Source organism: Orcinus orca, chromosome 6, assembly GCF_937001465.1.
Source record: "Orcinus orca chromosome 6, mOrcOrc1.1, whole genome shotgun sequence".
In the NCBI taxonomy this organism is placed as follows: Eukaryota; Metazoa; Chordata; class Mammalia; order Artiodactyla; family Delphinidae; genus Orcinus; species Orcinus orca.
This window is the reverse complement of record NC_064564.1, coordinates 56,980,981-57,000,387: the sequence shown is the minus strand read 5'-3', so window position 1 is coordinate 57,000,387 and position 19,407 is coordinate 56,980,981. Positions and strand designations below refer to the sequence as shown.

Here is a 19,407-nt window from a genome sequence, read left to right as displayed (position 1 = left end):
CTATAAAATTTATGGCAATGTAGCTTTTTTTTTTTTTTTTTTTTTGCGGTACGTGGGCCTGTCACTGTTGTGGCCTCTCCCGTTGCGGAGCACAGGCTCCTGACGCGCAGACTCAGCGGCCATGGCTCACGGGCCCAGCCGCTCCGCGGCATGTGGGATCTTCCCGGACCGAGGCACGAACCCTTGTCCCCTGCATCGGCAGGCGGACTCTCAACCACTGCGCCACCAGGGAAGCCCGGCAATGTAGCTTTTGAGGTAGATGGATGAAGGAGGAAGCGAATTACATTTATTGAACATTGCGAGACATTGTGTTGATAGGGCTGGTTGCTTTCAGAGCTCTAACACGGGAATGCAGAAATCTGATCTATGTTGGTCTGTTATCCAATCCTGCAATTCCTCCACTATGATGCTATACTTAAGTTTCATATTACGCGTTTTATCTTTGGAGTGCAAATGCACACCCACATGTTCACCATCTTCCTGGGTTTGCACACCTGCTTGGCTCTCTTCCAGAAACTAGTTTTCAGAAAACAGGAGAAAGACACTGTGGAACTACTCAGGTACTAAACAAATATTCCTAATATTCCTAGATTCATTTATGAAACAGGAAATGGCTTTCTCACAGGGCTTTTAAGCAACTTAACAAAGAAGAGGACCTCGCCTCTAAAGCTAATTCCAGGATGAATTTCTCATGAAAAACCTAAAACAGGGGATGAAGGACAACCGAATCAGACGTGGTGAACACTTAGCACCCGTTTCACTGAAGAGCTGGCCAAAATGGTCTGATCTGATGTGTGCTGCAAGGTCTTTCTGAGCTAAAATATCCTTTCTATTGGCTTCCTCGATTCCTTTCCTGAAGGTGCCAGTTCTCAATCTTAGCTGCTCATTTTTAACCACCTGGGGAATTTAAAAAAATATATGGAGGCTGGGTCTCATGCCAGGCAGATGAATCAGAGTCTCAGTAGAGCAGGGACCTTGGGCATTTTTTAAGTGATCTTCAGATGATTCTAGTGTGTAGCCATGGTTGAGAGCCACTGGATAAAGACATTCTTTCCCAAGTCCAAAACAAAAATGGCAGATTTCAATCTTAGTGATTAGCTTTGAGTCATCTTCCAGTTTAGCAGAGAACAGAATAGGCTACGGGACAGATACATTTCGGAAGGATTTAGAAGAAGCTTGGAGTTTGGAGACTTGGCCAGAAGGATATAACTGGACAGGTGAAGTTGTAAGAGACATTGGGCAGCTACCGCTAAGGTAGGAACTTGGGGGACATGGGGAAGGACGTGGGGTGGGGAAATGTAAAGGGCACAGATGGAGGAAGCCAAGCAGAGGAGAAAGGGAGCATCTCTGAAGGGCTGAAAATGCACAGGACGCCGCGCTGAAACAATATGCTTCCTAAGGTCACTCACTTCTCACGACCACCCTCTAAAACAGGAGTTATTTCCCCCAAGTTAAAAATGAGGCAGTTGAGACTTAGATTTTTTAAGCAACTTTCCACTAACGCATTTGGCAAGATGGCTTTGAATCCGTGCTCGTTCCTCTACCCACAAGTTTCTCTAACGTGGTGCCAGGGACCCTACCCTCCTCAGACCTCCTGAAACTGAATCTTGAGTCCAGGAATGGGCATTGTAACAAGTCCTCAGGTGTGATAGTTATACCCCTAAATGCTTGAGGCCTGGTATCTCACACACCAGCTCTTCATAAATGTTAATGACTCTCTCAGGGATCGTGTGAAAATGCAGATTGTGACTCAGTGGGACTAGGGAGGGGCCTGAGATTCTGCATCTCCAACAAGCTTTTGGGCAATGCTAAAGCTGCTGATCCCTGGGCCACACTTTGAGTAACGACTCCCTATACCCAGCTGCCTGGAACCCCACCATACTGAGGCCAAAGCCTGAATCCCCAGCAGTCGGGCTTCCCAAGCAGCTAGGCCAGCCTGGACATTCATAGGCATGTCTGCTGATGGCTGCTCAGCCGGCTTCTCAGCAGGGGTGAGAGCTCGCCTCGCTCATCTGTCAGAGGGGAGAGCCAAAGTCATTGGCAAGCACCTGCTCCAAGCCCTCAGGAAGCCAGCGCTGAATATAGCCGCACAGCAGCCGAGCTGCGGAGAGACAGGCTTTACAGGCAATTGCCTGTAACCACAGTCCGGCATCGGCCCCAGCACACAGCCTGGAACCAATTCCATTCCTGCCAAACGGCTGGACCTGGGAAATTGCAAGGAAAAGAGCTTAACCACCAGAAAGCTGGGGTTGAGATCTTTTTAGTATTGTTTTTTCTTAATCAGTACAACATTTGGGATCTATTACCGTGACTTCTCGGTTTTCCCAGTGTGTGGGCGTTATGGGATTTCGCTTTCATTGGGGAGTATTTCAGACTTAGGAGTTTAATTCTGTTATCTTCCTTCCTTGATCATAAAAACAAAGGCACTGGGCTTCCCTGGTGGCGCAGTGGTTGAGAGTCCGCCTGCCAATGCAGGGCACACGGGTTCGTGACCCGGTCCGGTCCGGGAAGATCCCACATGCCGCGGAGCGGCTGAGCCCGTGAGCCATGGCCGCTGAGCCTGCGCGTCCGGAGCCTGTGCTCCGCAACGGGAGAGGCCACAACAGTGAGAGGCCCGCGTACCGCAAAAAAAAAAAAAAAAAGGCACTGACCAAGAACTTGTTACTTCATGAGGGAAAGAAATCGTATTTCTCTGTTATCTCCCAAAAAGGGCTTGGCTGTTTCTGAAAAATTAATCACTCTATCTTTTACACGTTTAAGCTCCTTGGCATTGCACGGGAAATTATCTGTTCCACACTTGAATGAAGCAAAAGCAACTCCATACGCCTCGTCCTTAATCTCTCTTAGTTTTCTTCCAATTAGATGTAATCTTTTTCCAATACTCTAATTAATACTTCCACATTAAATATTAGGGCTTGTAAGAGAAAAATCAGCTGTAATATAGTTGCATCAAGCCAAACAGGATTTTCAAGCCCTTGCCCTTAATCTTTCTTTCAATTTTCTGCCATTTAGAAACAATTTTTTCCCCAACACTCTAATGAATGCAAATGATATTCATGATTAGTTAGTATTATGCTAATCTGAGCCTGGAATTTACCTAAATCTGCATGGTGTTGTCTGAGCACCAGATTGCTTTGGGTTTCTGAGGAAAATTACATTAGCCTGCCAGATGTACAAAACATGATAGAGTAGAAATCTGAGCAAATAATCAAGATTACATTAGTTTTGGTTCTTAATGAACAACTGTTGGCATTAGGGATTACAGACAAATTATGGTTTTCCTCTCTGAGCTCAAGCAGCTAAGCAGCTGTTGTGAAGGTCCCCTCTTCCTGACTACCCCTAAATAGATTGGGAGCCCCTAGGGCAGGGGGAAAGCATCTAAAATTTCACGTAATTTAATTTGTTCCATTACGAAGTAATCATCACTCCGAGGCCCACAGCTAACCTCTAAATTTCCCCCCCACCAACCTCTCTCTGGAATGCAGGAGAAATTCAAGTGAGTATCTGGGGCAGAAATTCAATGTGTTTTTCTTCTCTCCCGGCTTGGAGGGACGTGGGTTACATGCCTCCAAGCCGTACCTGCTTTCTGTACCCTTTGGGCCACTTTCCAAAAGGGTGCCTGCCTAATTCCTGCTACTTGGGTGACACAGATGGAATGCTGCTGATAAGGATTATGTAGGTAACACAGTACATCTGGCTACAGTCTAATAGGCTGGGTAAGCCAGAAACTTGCAGAAAACAGCAGCCATCTGAGCTTAGACTCTTGTCCTGTGTCATTCGATCTATGTCTGTGAAGTTTCACTATAATGAAATCCTTGTCCTGCAGTGGATGTGTGGTATGTGTCATCGTGGTGCCGATGGTGTATAGGTAGGGGTGTTTGCATAGCCCATGGCCCTGTTCCTGGACATTTTTTTCGTTAAATCAATCAGCAAAATAGGGCTGTTGGTGTGGATTTTTCTGCTCAATTTAAGTGCCCTCACTTAGAGTATGATGCCTTCTTCTATGTGTTCTTTTCAGGTCAAGAGCCATGCTTTCTCTTGCCACTGGGCTTTTATACATGCTGATCCCTCCATAGAAATGAATCTTCTCCCCTCCCTCCTTTGCCTCTGCAGAAACTACACCACCTCCAAGATGAATTAGGTGTCTCTTTTACATAGTCTCACGACAGCCGATACCTCACCAACAAAGGACTTGTCCCACTGTACTCTACACTCGACGTAAGCTCCATGAGGAAGGGAAGGAAGTTTGCCTTGTTCATACAACATTTTTTTTTTTGCGTGCTCCGTGCAAATTTGTTGACAGTGAGTAGATTTATGCAGTCATAAATGCAGTGTTAATAGGAAGACAAAGGTTTGGGTCTATAAACCATTGTAAAATGGATGTTCGAAATGATAAAACGCTGGCAACAAGGTCATCACAAAGATATTTATGTTCTGTATAGAGGCTAAGGACCTGTCAACCCATGGCCTTATGTTTGGGAGGAAGATAACTAATGAAGAACAGGTGTTTGAGTTTATGGGCACAGGCAGCTCTTGACTTTCTCTAGCTGGCTGAACACAGCTGCCTTGAGAAGGGAACTTCTTTTCCTGCCTCCTGTCCCCACCTCTGTGATCATTCCCCACCCAGTGAGAGGCCCATTGCTGGTGAGAATCTCATTTTTTTTTTTTTAAATCAACACCACCTATTATTCAACTAGATAGCCTAGATTCCCCAGCTGTCATCATGATCCAGTATCCAGTGGTGGGATCCCGGATGGACTGATGGGATAGAAAGAATAGAGTAGAAACAAGAAAGCGGAGTAGGAAGATGTGAGTTAGGTCCACCTCTAATCTTAACCTTCAGCCCTCACTACCTCCGTCCCACAGTTTCTGGGCTCAAGAGGGGCACGGGAAGAAACCCAGAGAGAGGAAGATGGAGAGAAGGGGAAACCAAGTCATAGAGGAAGGAAAGCTTCTTCCTTCCCTTCCTTGTCGATAATAGGATAATAGGCCAACTTGCTGGTTCTCAGCTCCCCTCTCTGGATGAGAGTAGTGGAGTCTACTCTCACTCCCTTAGCGATGGGGAATTCCTTCTCCCCTGAGAGAAAGGGACTGATGAAAGGAGGAAGGGCCCTTCCCCTGAAACGGAAAGGTGTTGTGCTCCTGGCCCTGGTTGCCTGGAGCCACTGTTGCACCTGGTACACTGTGGGTGAAACTGTCTTTGATGGGTCCTTTGAGGACCTACTGCACACGTTACAGAATTTCTAGTGACTGACGTCTAGTGCACTTTAGAGCACAGCTCATTTGTAAGTGGTGTATGCGTTTAGAGGCGTCTCTATGAAAAGCAGAACGGGCTTTTAAAAATACATTTATGTATTATTATTTAATACATTATTATTAGATATTTATAAAATTTATAAATTGTGTGTCCAAAGCGCTAATGATGGGCTAAGAAACTGGCACTTAAGGCAAGCTCAAGTTCATTCAACAAGTCTTAGAGATGACCCTCTGAACAAGGGTATGGGGGGTGGGAGAGAAGTCGAGAAGAAACACGAGGCCACGTAAAACATGATCTCTTCTCCAGAAGTTTACCATTGAGTTCAGGGAAAAAATGAAATCAGTGATACTAGTCGTACATAGACTAAAATGGACAGGAGCTCAGAATCTAGGAGAAATCACTTTATCAGAACAAGTGATGAGCGGAGTCTTTCGGGAACTGAAATCACTGACTTGATTGCTAAGAATCATTTCCCCAACATGTAGTTTCCATGGCTTTTTTGGTGGGAAGGAGGGGTTGATTTTATTTTTTAACCTTATTTTTTGTTTTTCCTTATGTATAGAATTTATTTATTGGAAAGCACTGCAGTTATATTTTATATGCAGCCAATAATCAATATTAACATGAAGACTTTCTGTATACTGGGCAGGTTTATGTGTATCAACTCACTGAATCCTCACAACAAGCCTTAAGAGCAGATCCTGCTACCATCCCCATATATAATAGTCAAGGAAATTGAGGCACAGAGAGGCTAAGTCACCTAAGTGTATCCAGCTGGTCGATAGCATATTTGGGATTTGATCCCAAAGGTAAGGTAGTCTGGCCTTGGAAGCCCGGACTCTTAATGGCTTTTGCAAATACATGCCATTCTGACTCCCAACCTAATCTGAAACACCCTCTAAAAGCTATTTTTATGTCCTATACTCTCCTCCATTTTAATTTTAGCTGCCCCCAGTTCTCTACTTTATAAATATTATAAAATGCAGATTGGTGAGAATATGAAGTTTCCATATTCTAAAGAAAATATTTATACTTTCTAACTTTCATCCATTCCATATGAGGTTATGTAAAGTGCAAAAGGTATTACCTTACATAGTACCTCAGATTTCCTTCTACTAAAAATTTCAGGGGAAAGAAAATTCTTTAGGAAAACACCTGTTCTATCCGTCTTCTTTGATTTTTACCAAAAGGACATTTCTTTATGTTTTCAGTGGGAAATTAAACATTAAAGTCTGTACACGTTATTTTTCCCCCTCACATTCTTCCATCACCTTATGTGCAGAATGAGGGCCCATTCTGTTGTGCTAATTCTCTGATGAAGATAAGATTTCAACATGCATTATAAATATGGACCCAGCCCAGGAGCCATCACCTCCTCTGAGCCCTTCCTGTTCTGTTTCCAAGGGCTGATTCTTTTATACTTAGAGCAGCTCAGAGGAGAAACACCCCAGTGGAATGTTCTACACTGGGGCCACAGAGCAAGACTGCAGGCACCCAAATAATCATTCTCTTCTAATGAGTATGAAAGTCCTTTAAAAGGTGGGGCTCAGATAATAAAAGACCTCTAAATGCAAGAATCTGAAGCCCCTCTATGCAGATAATGAATTCAGCCTCAACAGAGAACTTTCACCTTCACTCACTGTTTTTCAAACCGGGTATCATGACCCATTTAGTGGGTCAAGGTATCAATTTAGTTGGACAACACCTTCATTTAAAAAGATGAAATAGAATAAAATAAAAACTAAAGTGCATTTCAGGCATTAGGAGTAAAGAGTGTTTTATGAATGTTTCATTTTCATTCTATGTATTTATGTACGTGCATGCTAGGTTATGATGGGAAGCCCATAAAAGTTGGAAACCACTGCATTTCATTTGCTTCCTACAATGGCTCAAAGAAGCAGGCGGGACTCACAGGTTAAATGGCTTCCTTATGCTTACAGACGAGTTCAGGAACATCCATCTAGTTCTTTTGATTCTCAGTGCCACTGTCATTCCACTGCCCCCATTGATTCAGGCCAAGAAAATGAAGCCAAACAAAAGAAAGCAATAACACTCTGTTAACCCAGCAGTGGATGATGCTTCTAAGGTAACAGGAGACAGAGCAGGACAAAGGATTCAGAAGTCTCTCAGCCTTTCTGAAACTCTCAACACTAGATTCAAAGGAAAGTATCCAAGAACTTCCAATTAAAAGATGAATAAGTTCTGGGATCTAATATACAGCACAGTGACTATATTTAAAATTGTTCTATACACTTGAAATTTGCTAAGAAAGTAGATCATAAATGTTGTCAACATACACACACACAAGTAACTATGAGATGGAGGTGTTAAGAAACCTTATTGTGGTAATCATTTCATAATATACAATGCATCAAATTATCACATTGTACACCTTCAACGTATATAATGTTGTCAAATATCTCAATAAAGCTGGAAAAATAATCAATCCAAGAACTATTTTTTAATATTTCACAAGGCCTTTCATAAGTGGAATAAGGCTTCTAACGAAAATGTCAAGTTCCTTTGCTTTGGCTAGAATTACATCAACTCTGTGTTGTAACATGGGTTGTAATGTGCTGTTCAGACGTTCTTTGATGTCTCTGGTTAGTCCCAGTGTAGTGGGAGGTGCTGACGCCCTGATTCTTCATCATGGCACTGCCCGTTACCAGCTGTGTAAATTTGGACAAACTATTTAAATCCTCGGAGCCTCAGTTTCTTCTGCTATAAAATGGGAGTTACATCTACTCTTCAGGGTTGTTGCAAGAATGAAATAAGATCATATATACGAAGTGCCCAGCGGAAAAGCTGGTACTTAGGGGTGCTCAGTAGATTGTCATGTCTAAAAAAATGCAGTAACTCACAGTCCAATAAAGGCAACTTGCTCAGTTAATGGAATCTTTCAAAATACAGGGTAGACGTGGAAACATAATGAAAGAAGTACCTTTAGGGGCAATGTTGAAAACTGATACCGTACAAATCACGTAGCCCCTAAATGCTGCCTATTTGCTGAGAGACTGGGATGCTGTTTTCTTACTCCTTGCCTGGGGAGATGGCTTTGGCCAAAACTTTTTGGTTGCTCAATAATTTCTCACTTTACCGGTTGACAGTCCTACAGCCAAGAGTTTAGAGAATATTAATCAATACATCGGCAACATTTCCCTATACCCATGCTGTTGTTTGAAATTCCCTATTAAAGCTTAGAAAAAAGCCAATCTGCACAAGCAAATGTTTTCAAAGCACCTGATAAGAAAAGCACTTGGGAGGGAGATAAAGTGAAGGGAAACATCCCAAACCGACAAATGTGGCTGGTTCTGAACTGATGGATTGATTTGTTAATTAATTTACGATGGCGCAACAATAATTACAAGCTACTGTTTGTCAGCCAAATCGCTTGTGATGAAGTCAAAGGTTCACATCTGTGTGCATGTCCCAAGGATCAATGCATCAAATTAGCTCGGTTGGCTTTTCTCCACTAAAAGCTAACATGTGTCATCAATATTCCAGCGTTCGTGTGTGTAAACTAATTGATTGAACATTCATGCTACATAAACATGCTGTTTGTATTATGTGGGGTACCATTTATAAACATCTCTGGTGCCAAAATAATAAATAGCCTCACATAAGATAGTTACTATCTTACTGGAAAAATAAAATGGCAAGTTAAGGTTATTCCTTCTACTTATGGATAAATAAAAGCACTGTTGCCTCTTCAAAAGTCTTGGTCATTATTGTATGACATAGTATTCTATTGTACAATTCCTCCTTAGAGAAAATCTGAGGAAAGTTTACAGACAAGGTGAAAGAAGTTCGGTGAGGTTGCTCATATCCTTCCGTCTGTATCTACCCAAAGTCCACATTTGAGAAATCCAAGTTTACTTTCCTCTGCATAACCTCCACCAGATTAGCTGTCCGCATCAGCATTAAACCTTGACACTTGGTCGGAACAGCTGAAGACACCTGGAAGGTAGAGTGAAGACTACTTATCTTGTAGTCACAGCTCTTCCACTGCTCCTTCAAGCCAGAGGCTCTGCTTTGGAAGGGAGAACAGTGCCCCTGGTTGTAGCAGCGATCGGAGCGTTCGGGAACAAAAATAATGATCCACAATTTTTTCTACCATGTCTCTCTACTGTCATTTCACATTAAAATATCCCAAAAGAAGCATGGGAGGAGGCGAGTAAACAGAAGCAGTTGTCATGTCACTAGTTTCTATTAGACGTGGAAATGAATCTTATATATAGGGGCAGTAGCTGGCCGAGAGGGCTGTAATATTTTCTAGGGGACTCCAGAATACTCTCCGAGATTCACTTTATGACAGCACAAGGAAAGGGGTCTTAGGAGGAGGGGTGGGTAGCCTTCCAGGCTCTGAAGATTGGGCTGCAGAGTTTCTAATGCCGGAACAGCACTCCCAGTGCTGGCTTTGGGAAGCAATGTTCTCATTTGCATTTAGACATAGACTTACAGTGTCCGAAAAGGGCCCAGTCCAAATAGATGATTTTTTTTTCACTTTACCTCCTTCTCAAAATCATTTAGAAACCTTTACTTCTTAACAAGTGCTTGGGTACCTTCTTTCTCACTTTCCCAAAGACCCATGTCCCTCCTAATCTACTAATTCCATTTTAGGTTTTAGTTATTCTCAGTGTGTTTCCCTGAGTCCTCACCCAAACACCAGATGTTAAAATGCCAACCCACAACCGAGGCCTTTTCCAACATCACAATAAAGGTAACACACATGCAAAGGTGATTGAAACCTTAGAGTGGGAAAATAATCAATCCTCTTAAATGAAACTTATTTCATCAAAAATAAGAAATTAAACAAGACTTCCCTGGCGGCACAGTGGTTAAGAATCCCCCCTCCAATGCAGGGGACATGGGCTCGACCCTGGTCTGGGAAGCTTCCACATGCTGCAGAGCAACTAAGCCTGCGTGCCACAACTACTGAAACCCGCGCGCTCTAGGGTCCACTTGCTGCAACTACTGAAGCCTGCATGCCTAGACCTCGTGCTCCGCAACAAGAGAAGCCAACGCAATGAGAAGCCCACGCACCGCAACGAAGAGTAGCCCCCGCTCGCCACAACTAGAGAAAGCCCATGTGCAGGAATGAAAATCCAACGCAGTCAAAAAAAAAAAAAAAATTAAACAAAAAGTTCACTTATTCCAAAGTCTACTTGCTTTGGTCATTTACTCCTCAAAATACATTATTAGCCTTTCCCCAAATCTCTAACTTTGTAGACTCCTGATAGATCTTAGACACTATGGTAAAAGTAGAGTTGAGAATATAGGAGATCGTGGATGTGGACAACAAAGGTTTATTCCCCTGCTGCCTTACCACTTGGTAACAACCATGAGACTGTCTGCTGGAAGGGAAATATAATTTTGCTGCTTTTAGCTTCTGGGCCTTCTTCCAACTCTCACCCTCAGCTTTAAAACTTTGCTGCTAATTTCACCATAATTCCGACATGCTTCTAGCACATTTAAGTTTCATCTTGAAAAGGGCAGTGTGGTGTTCATAACTTGAGCCACAGATTAGAAGCCCATCACTGATCAACTCAGAACTTACTGTGTCTCTTAGTAAAATGGGTTAGCAATAGTCTCGAGGCAATTTAACAGTTATTTATTAAGGGCCTTTTATGTGCAAAATACTGTTTAGGTTTGGTAAATAAGACCTGGTGCCCATCCTCTTGGGGCTTATAATTTTGGTTGTACATCTCAGCAACTAAATAATATAAGACAAATCTTATATTCATACATAATGTCATAAAAAAGTAGGTTCATTTGTATTGGAATAGTCACAGGTTACACACAGCATAAAAACATATTCAATATGCTAGGGTGTCTCAGTTTAAACCGTTGCTGATGATATTGTTACTTCTAACAATCGTGAAAATGAGAGAAAAAAAATCCCATCTACAGCATACTGTGTTGTCCGTTACATTATGGGACAAGCTAAATCATTCCCATTATAATACATGCTAAGTGTGAGTTAAAATAATAACTTCATCAAAGAATTATTATAATCTGAGTTGTGTGGTACAAAGAGCAAGCTTATATCAATGAAAAATCTAAGAGATGAACTGCAAGATGGTACAGATGACCCCTGGGAAATTTTCCTTATTTCATGTCTTCTCATTAAATATACAAAAGGAGGTGGTGGGTATTATTATCACTGCTATTGCATGGGATGTTGGTGAACTAGTAGTGCATTGTTATGCGAAGGATTAAGCCCTCTGAGTTTCGCAGCAGAATTTGCATCACATAGCATTTTAGACAGCTAGCATTTTTCTCTGTGCCTGGTGGAAATTTACCATTATCTCCAGCTCCAGAACACTGGCAAAATTCTGGGAAACTTTTCTTCACCTACCCATATTTAACACCACCAGATAATAATATGTGTACCTTCAATTAGTTTTGCATTTTACAGTTTAAGTCGTTTATTTTATATTATCTCATTGGAGCCTCACAAAAACCCCATGAGGTAAACAGATATCAAAACTTGAAAATGGAAATGCTTTGCTTGCCAATTTCTTTTCAAAAAATTTCCCCCAGATGGCTTATGACTAGAGCGAGTCTAATTGTCTCGAGGAAAGATGAACGGAATCACATTTCCAAAGACTTCAGCCACCTCCAATCCCAGAGCTGTAGAATTCTCAGACTCAGCTCGAGGGGGAGTGAGCTGACCCACCGGACGCACAGGGAGAGCTGAGCCTTGGAAAGAGGTCGGGCTCGAAGCTGGAGGGGCAGGCAGGTGCAGAGGAGGCAATGGCAGAATACACGACCGTGGTCACAAATCATGAGCCATAACCCAGGTCACTGGATGAGACAGTCGACTGTCGGGTTCTGGAGGAGGCGGAACAGACAAACCCCCCGACCCCGCATTAATGGCATCCACTCCAGTAAGTTTCTTAACCTCAGAGTCCAGTGGCCCCATCTGTAAAGACGGGCTGATAATTCCTATTTCATTGTGCTATGCTGAAGACTGAATGAGATGACAGATATAAACTGCCCCCCACCAAGTACCCAGCAAACACCTGGGAAATAGGAGGCCCTTAAGAATCACTGATTAAGTCTTTTGCCTTTAAAATCGTAGTATTTAATGTTTAAAATTACCTTAATATGTAACATTGGCCATTGAATCTCGCTAAACCCAAGGAAATACTTCAGGAGGCTCTGCTTTTAAGAAATCTGTTACAATTTGCAATGAAAAATACTGTATTTTTAGGATTCATTTAATGTACGTGGTTCCCACCAAAAAAGTTTAGATGAATTCAAAAAATCAACGTGGTTATGAAAGCCCCATAGGAAATGCTAGTTACATTTACTTAATCCACCCTATGTATTTTTGGAGCACCTACTAAGTGCTCAGACTAAGAGTCTGTTTAGTCACAGCTTGTTGTAGCCCCTTGTACCGTGAACTTGGGATTTACAATGCAATCACCAGATGCCTCACCGATGCCATCTCATTCATCCTCACGACAGGTCGGAGCAACAAGTAATGAGTATGATTATCTGCACTTCACAGCTGGTTCTCCCAGCCGTGAGAGGAGCAAATTCGTTTGCCAGAGGTCACAAAATCTACATTTCCCAGGATTCAACCCTGTGCTCATCAACATATCCATTATGTTATAACCTCAGAAAATGAACACAGTAGTGAAAAGTTAAAAAAAAATAACTGCTTTCTGAATAAAGGTATTTTTTAGAGAGGTGCCCGGTTGAAATTTATATTAGAGCAGTAAGAAATGAAAATTGTTATCAAAGCTGTCCATTATATGATACTCTAAATCTGCCCCATTATAAAACATGTTAAGTGTAAGTTGAAATGACAATAATGATCATAACTAACAGTTACTGAATTTTCTCCCGGCTCTTTGCTAAGCACTTAAAATGCAATGAGATTTTAAATGCTTAGTCAGTGAAATACATAGGATAGCTACACATAGACCTTAATAGAACTTGTTGTGAAAAGAACTTTTGCACTGAAGTGCATTACCCTGTTTTGCACATTGAGATGCAACAGAGGAAGGTAATTCTCTTTCACTGGCCTGGTATATTTTTACTGGTATATTTTCCTATATCCAAATTCACTTTCTCAGCCCCTCAGAATATATATTATAAACATAGTATAGAAAATGTCACAAAATAATCTCAAGGAATTAAAAAATGCCTAAAAGGTCACTACCTTGACACTACCTTGACATCATTCAGCCATGTTCCATAAATACACGGTAGTTTCAATGACGTTGTGAGCATCATATATCTCTCTTTGTTGACTAGTCTCTAAACTGGAAAATCAACACCAGCTTTCTCATAGATTGAAGAGATAACACTCCTTGAGAACATGACCCTTTGCTTCCAAATAAGAACAGGAAAAAAGGATAGACTGGCACTTGTGTTTCCTTACTCTCTGATTAAATTAATAACCATCTGATCACTATTTATTAAGACAGGATCCAAAGGATATTTTCCTTATCCAAAGTTTATAGGTTGAATTTGTTATGCAAGCACGTAAGTGAAAAGAAATCATAGAACATGAAATAAAAATCTTTCTGAGATAAAAGTGTCTTGGAAGAACATTAATGTATCTGTGTTTATCTAGCTACATCTTCCATACAGTTTAGTTTTATTTAAATACGCTAAAGTGGTATTTCAAATGAAAACGTATCACTAAAGAATATAGGTATGGAAGATGTGTAATAAAAAATGTGCAATCTACCTATGATAAAATTTGAAATATTGACAAAGTATGAACATTATTTACAGATGCTGAAATCCTTTTTTTCATTCAGACATCACCATCATCATTATTGTTGTTTTCTGACTCAGGAACTGATATTTAATCAACTATTCATCTTTACCCACATCATTAGCTGCACAGGAGATGGCTTAGGTAATGGTAATGTTAACATTTACCTACAAGACTAAGAGAGAGTACTGGAAAGATGTATTAACTACCTTTGACAATGAGTGACAAATCTGGAAATGTAATAACTACATGTTTACCAACACTATGGCGGAAACAGAAATTATTCAGAAGCCTTTACTAATATCACGAGTATCCCCTGCTTATAACATTGGGACATGGGTTTAATTCCAACATGGAGACATAGCCTTGCTTGTATCTGCATCTAGAACACTATCTGGCATATTGTAAGTTCTTAACAGATATTTGTTAAATGAAACATAAGTCTCATAGCTTTTAATTCTGGAAATAGATTCAACGTATAGACATAATATCTTCAGGCAACTAGTTGACATGGTTATTATCTGTATGGTGTGTATTAGTTTCTATCCCATTTCTAAAGGAAATAAAATAAAATTCAAAATTAAATAAATATTGAATTTTGATTTTTCAGATATACCTTTGCATAGCCGGTAGGTTACAAAGGAGTGTGAATGTAGTTAGTAGGCTAGGCAGGAATTTTTTCATATATAATTTTAACTTATTCATTAGATTGTTTAGGAACTCTTGCTTGTAGTGAAGTAAAATAAAATACCGACTGTAACATATACTAGTTCTAGCATTTGTAAGAAGATACATTAATTTTAGGATTTTCAGTTAAAAATAATTAATAGTAAACCTAAGTTCACCTCAACTTCTCAAAGACTTTAGAGAAATATTTGCCGTGAAAACAGTCTCTTCAATGTCACTGTACCTATACTGACGCTTGTTGTCAAGTCATTTAATTAAAATTTGTATGGAGAACAGAATTTGACTTTTAAAACAGTGATAAATTTATTAGTATTAGTATTGTCTTAAACCAAATGATAAAATTATATAAAAGTATCATATTTTAACACATCAACTTCTCAAATAGAAAATTAGTTTCTTTCAAGAAAAATTAAAAGTATATTACATCCAACTAGATTCATTGGTATTCAACCAAGAACCACCTTTGTGCCTTTGATAATGTGAGAACGGGTTAAATTTTTATGTTTACCTGCCTGTTTCCTTTGATTAATATTTACGAGACCGTGAGAATTTCAAGTCTCAGACTAGCAATTAGTTTTCTGAATTAATTTTATGGATTAATATTTATATAATTGTCTTTCATGATTAAGGTAAATTTACAAATGTTCTGGCCTGGTTCTGTGGGATCAAAGGATTAGTCTTATGAAATTTAGAAAAAAAAAATAATGTCCGGTGCATACCCGTTACCCTGAAGTTTTAAATAGCTAACAAAGAAGTTCTAATAAGTCTCACAAAGAGCTTTAAATAAGCTGTACAAAATAGAATGGAAAGTCCAAAATTTTTTTTTAATTTTTCAGTAGTTCAAAAGGAAACATACAGCACCATCAATAACCATTAATGAAACAGTGCTATTTATAAGACACATCTTTAATACATTCCAAGTGGTATTTCCTTTTAAGTAATGTGAAAGGTCATCAGCAGAGCTCTAAATATAGCCAACCAACTTTAATTTAAACTGCTTACATGATTTTTCTCTTTGAAAGAACTAACAGGCAAAATGATCTAAAGAAGTAAAACATATATGGTTGCCTTATTAAAAAAACTGCATGTATGTACATATTCAACATACACACACACGAATTCGCTCTTCTTGTGTTTGTTTATTTTTAGCTGTCTCAATAAAATGTTTTTCCTCCCTCTGTTTTACTAAAACATGCCTATCTAGGAAGGAAAACAGATGTAGAATTGGACAACTACGTCTTGTTTGGGTTTTTTCCCTGTCAAGTAGAATTTATGATCATTGTCACACAATAAGAGAATCTAAGTGAAACAGACAATAAGTCAGGAAGCAATTGCCGGGATACTTGAACACCGTAGCTTTGGAATTCAGGATTTGGTTACTAAAACTTCATTTGATTAAGCCAAATAAGGATACAATATCCTTTCTTACACAAAAGTCCCAGAGTAATTGTAAAAATAAAAGCAGCAATGTCATGGTGAGAGAAGAATCACAATAAACTAGTTGGTAAGAATCTTAAAACACCTTTTAAAATTATTCCTTAAATCCAAAACAGGGGAATCATGGTATAAAGTAGCTCGCATGCACTTTCCTCCCTCTTCTGATATATTATTAACAATAAACAATAATTTAATTTAATTAATTAGGTTTTCCATGAATCATGTCATTCCAAGTTTTCAGTGACACATAATATATTAATTGCTTAGATATTTTTTCCCAAGTTAACCAAGCTTATTAAAACTGAATTGTCCTTAATAAGAAACTTACATATTATTCATATAACCTAACGAAGGTAAAATATGAAAATAATTTATGCAAACATTTTTCACTTAATATTTTACCTCTGAACCTGTCCCTATACACATTCTGCATCTTCTCAGGCAATAAAAGAACATAATTTTTTAAAAAATGAATAATCAGCTTACACAAACCTTTACAATAGTATTCACAACATACTTCTCTTGGGAAGCTAAGATCTCTCTGCACAGAACCAGAATGATGAAGCTTAAGGGCGAAATATTTACAGTGATTATCTCAGTCTACCCATGTGAATCTCAGTTTTATAAAAAAAAAAGTTAGAGTAAAACCTTTGACTTTTTTTCCCAACAGAAAAGAAATGTTTCATTTAGTAAAAACATTGATTTTAAAACTCGCTTCTGGGAACATTCTAAAATGATAGCGAAGAGGCACAGTAACGATTCAAACACCACTTCCAATTCTTGGTACAGTCATGTCGAGCAAATCTTTTACACACTCATTTTGCAATATCTTTCTCCAAATTATCTGCCAGTTATTTTAAGAGGTCACTGCACCCATGCACAAACCAGTGCTAAAGTCTGAGAGATACAACCATCAATGAACATTTGCCACCGTAGACCTTCTATCACTTGTAAAATGTATTTCAACTGGAGTAAAATGGTGGAGGGAGAGGGAGAGAGAGAGAAATGGGGAGAGAGAGAGAGGGAGGGAGGGAGACAGAAAGAGAGAGAGAGGCTTCTGTCTTTCCTTGAGGAACTGGCCTTTCTTTCTGAAACTCAAAACAGCAACAAGTAGCAGCGGCGGAAAAGTTTTCCTGCAGGCTGCCACATCTCACATTGGTGAGAAGGCGCAGGGAAGAGCTGCAGTGTACAGGGAAACTTCTGCACACTGAGCCCTCAGGAAGAGCCCAGAAGCAACAGCATAGCATCCACCTTTCGGGAAATTCAAACACATTAATAAGAAACCCTCTTGCCTAGCAGCGCCAGCAGCCCGGACTAATCGGAAGGTGCTCTCTTTCATCTGGGCAGGGGAGATGGGCTGACCACCAGGGCTGGGCTGGCCATAGCCCTCCCTACTTAGAATAAAGTGCCCATTGTTTCACACTGTACTAATTGAGGGAAAACAGCCCTTGCAGTAAGCATAATAGTTATCAAAGCCAGCAAGCAAAAAGCAATCAATATGTAAATGAAAGGGGCAGAAGGAAAGAAAGAGAGGAAGAAAAGAAGAGAAAGGAAAAGAAAGAAATGAAAGAAAGGAAGGAAGGAAAGAAAAAAGAAAGGCAATAAATGCTCAGATGAATTAACCCAAGAATGAATTTAATATTCATACTGGAATGCTTCCCTGCAGAAGGTTTGCCCATTCATGTCACGACTATTGCATACAAGAGACCATTGTCCACAAAACAGAAATCATTAGATTGAAATTTTTCATGTAGCAGTTTTTTGATCTGAAAGGTTTCCTCTCCCAAAACTAGAGCCTTGAATCCCAGCACTCTGATTAAAGAACGTTACGACTTCTCTCCTCCCAATATTATTTTTAAAGTTCAATCACCGGATTCATCAATGTCCTGAATTTTTATGCTGCTTTTTCTCTTCCCCAAATTTGCAGCTGGACAAATATGAGGATTAAAAAAAACCCAGCAACAACAAACCCACACACATTTGCCAGAGCAAAGAAAAATAATGAACTGAATATGCATATCCTCATTAACTAAATTTAATTACACTGAGTGGCATAGTAATCAGTGGTTGCTCCAGTTACAGTATTCATTGAAAGGGAGGTGGATTCCAAATTAAGGCGAAGCGTGGGGGACAGTCGCATACTGATGAGGGAACCGCACACAACGTGATACAATACACTATCTCAATCATTATTCAGAGAAGCTGCAGAAAGAACTACATTACCGTTCTAAGACTAATGCAAGAACAATTAGGCAAGAAGGCTCCAGTCTCCCACTGACTGTCCCACCTCCATACATTTCACACAAGCCAGCCCAGGGCCGACTGTACCATTTGCATTTTTCTTTTTTTCAAGAAGTGAACAAAAACTCACACTGCCTTTTTTAAAAAAAGCAGGTCTATGTCCCTGGCCACAATAGCGGGGAAATCCTATCTCGCACACTGGTGTGCGGAGCCACCCCAGGCTCCCACAACTTCAGCTTGAACACTCTGCAGGCAGGGAACTTTATAACATGTGCATGGAACAATAAAGCAGGGGGGCGGAAAGTTTGGGGGCGGGTGGGTGGAAAAAAATGGGATCCCATCAAACTTACCATCCACCAGGTCCTGGCTGACATGTCATAACATAGCTGCCATTTTATGGAGCTGTCCGATGTTTTCCCAGCCATTATGCTGTCAGCAATCTTCATCAGATGCAGCTCAATGGAAGATAAGACACCTAATCAAGAAAACATCGGCGGTGGCTTTCTGGACTACATGTAGGCCAATCCTTATCACACTGCATCATGGGAAAAGGTCCTTTATTAGCAGGAGGAACTACTGCAACCTCACAGATAGAAAGACAAGGATCAGTTCTTTTGCTTTTTTTTTTTTTTTTTTTTTTTGGTCTAAAGGGATTGGTGAAAGTAGCTAGCGTTCTTTGTGTATCATGTGTACAAGAGTTAAGTATCTTGCAAGTGGGCGGCTAACTGCTTTGCTGGGGCTATGCAGACTAAAGTTTATTTGCATTCTTCTCTGTTGTATATTGTTTGACATGGTCCATGGTCCTTGCTGAGCAGATGAAGGGAGGGGAAGGGGGTGGGAGGGAGGGGAGAAGGAGCGGTAATTGCTCAGAATTAATATCTCCCCCAACAAAGACATAACAGTTTCATTGACACAGTCAGAACACGGTTCAGATGTCACTGCACACACGGGTGTGCGGGTGTGTGTGTGCGAACACGAACACACACACACACACACACACACACACAGTGGAACACACAGGTAGCAGCTGCAGCTGGATTCAGACGAG

At 40.3% G+C, this 19,407-nt stretch overlaps 1 protein-coding gene across 10 annotated transcripts in view; it reads right to left on the bottom strand.

The window, feature by feature from the left end:
* NFIB (nuclear factor I B) overlaps nucleotides 1-18,944 on the bottom strand; it is a 442,099-nt gene extending 423,155 nt beyond the window's left edge. For 2 of the 10 annotated variants that reach the window (XM_033439769.2, XM_033439776.2), the window contains exon 1: nucleotides 18,710-18,942. In XM_033439769.2, coding sequence (XP_033295660.1) covers nucleotides 18,710-18,805 — 96 coding nt within the window. In that variant the 5' untranslated portion in view covers nucleotides 18,806-18,942. Of the gene's footprint in view, nucleotides 1-18,709 lie in introns of all 10 variants that reach the window. The other 8 variants (XM_033439771.2, XM_033439772.2, XM_033439768.2 and 5 more) reach the window with 6 other exon arrangements.
* Nucleotides 18,945-19,407: the final 463 nt, after the last annotated feature.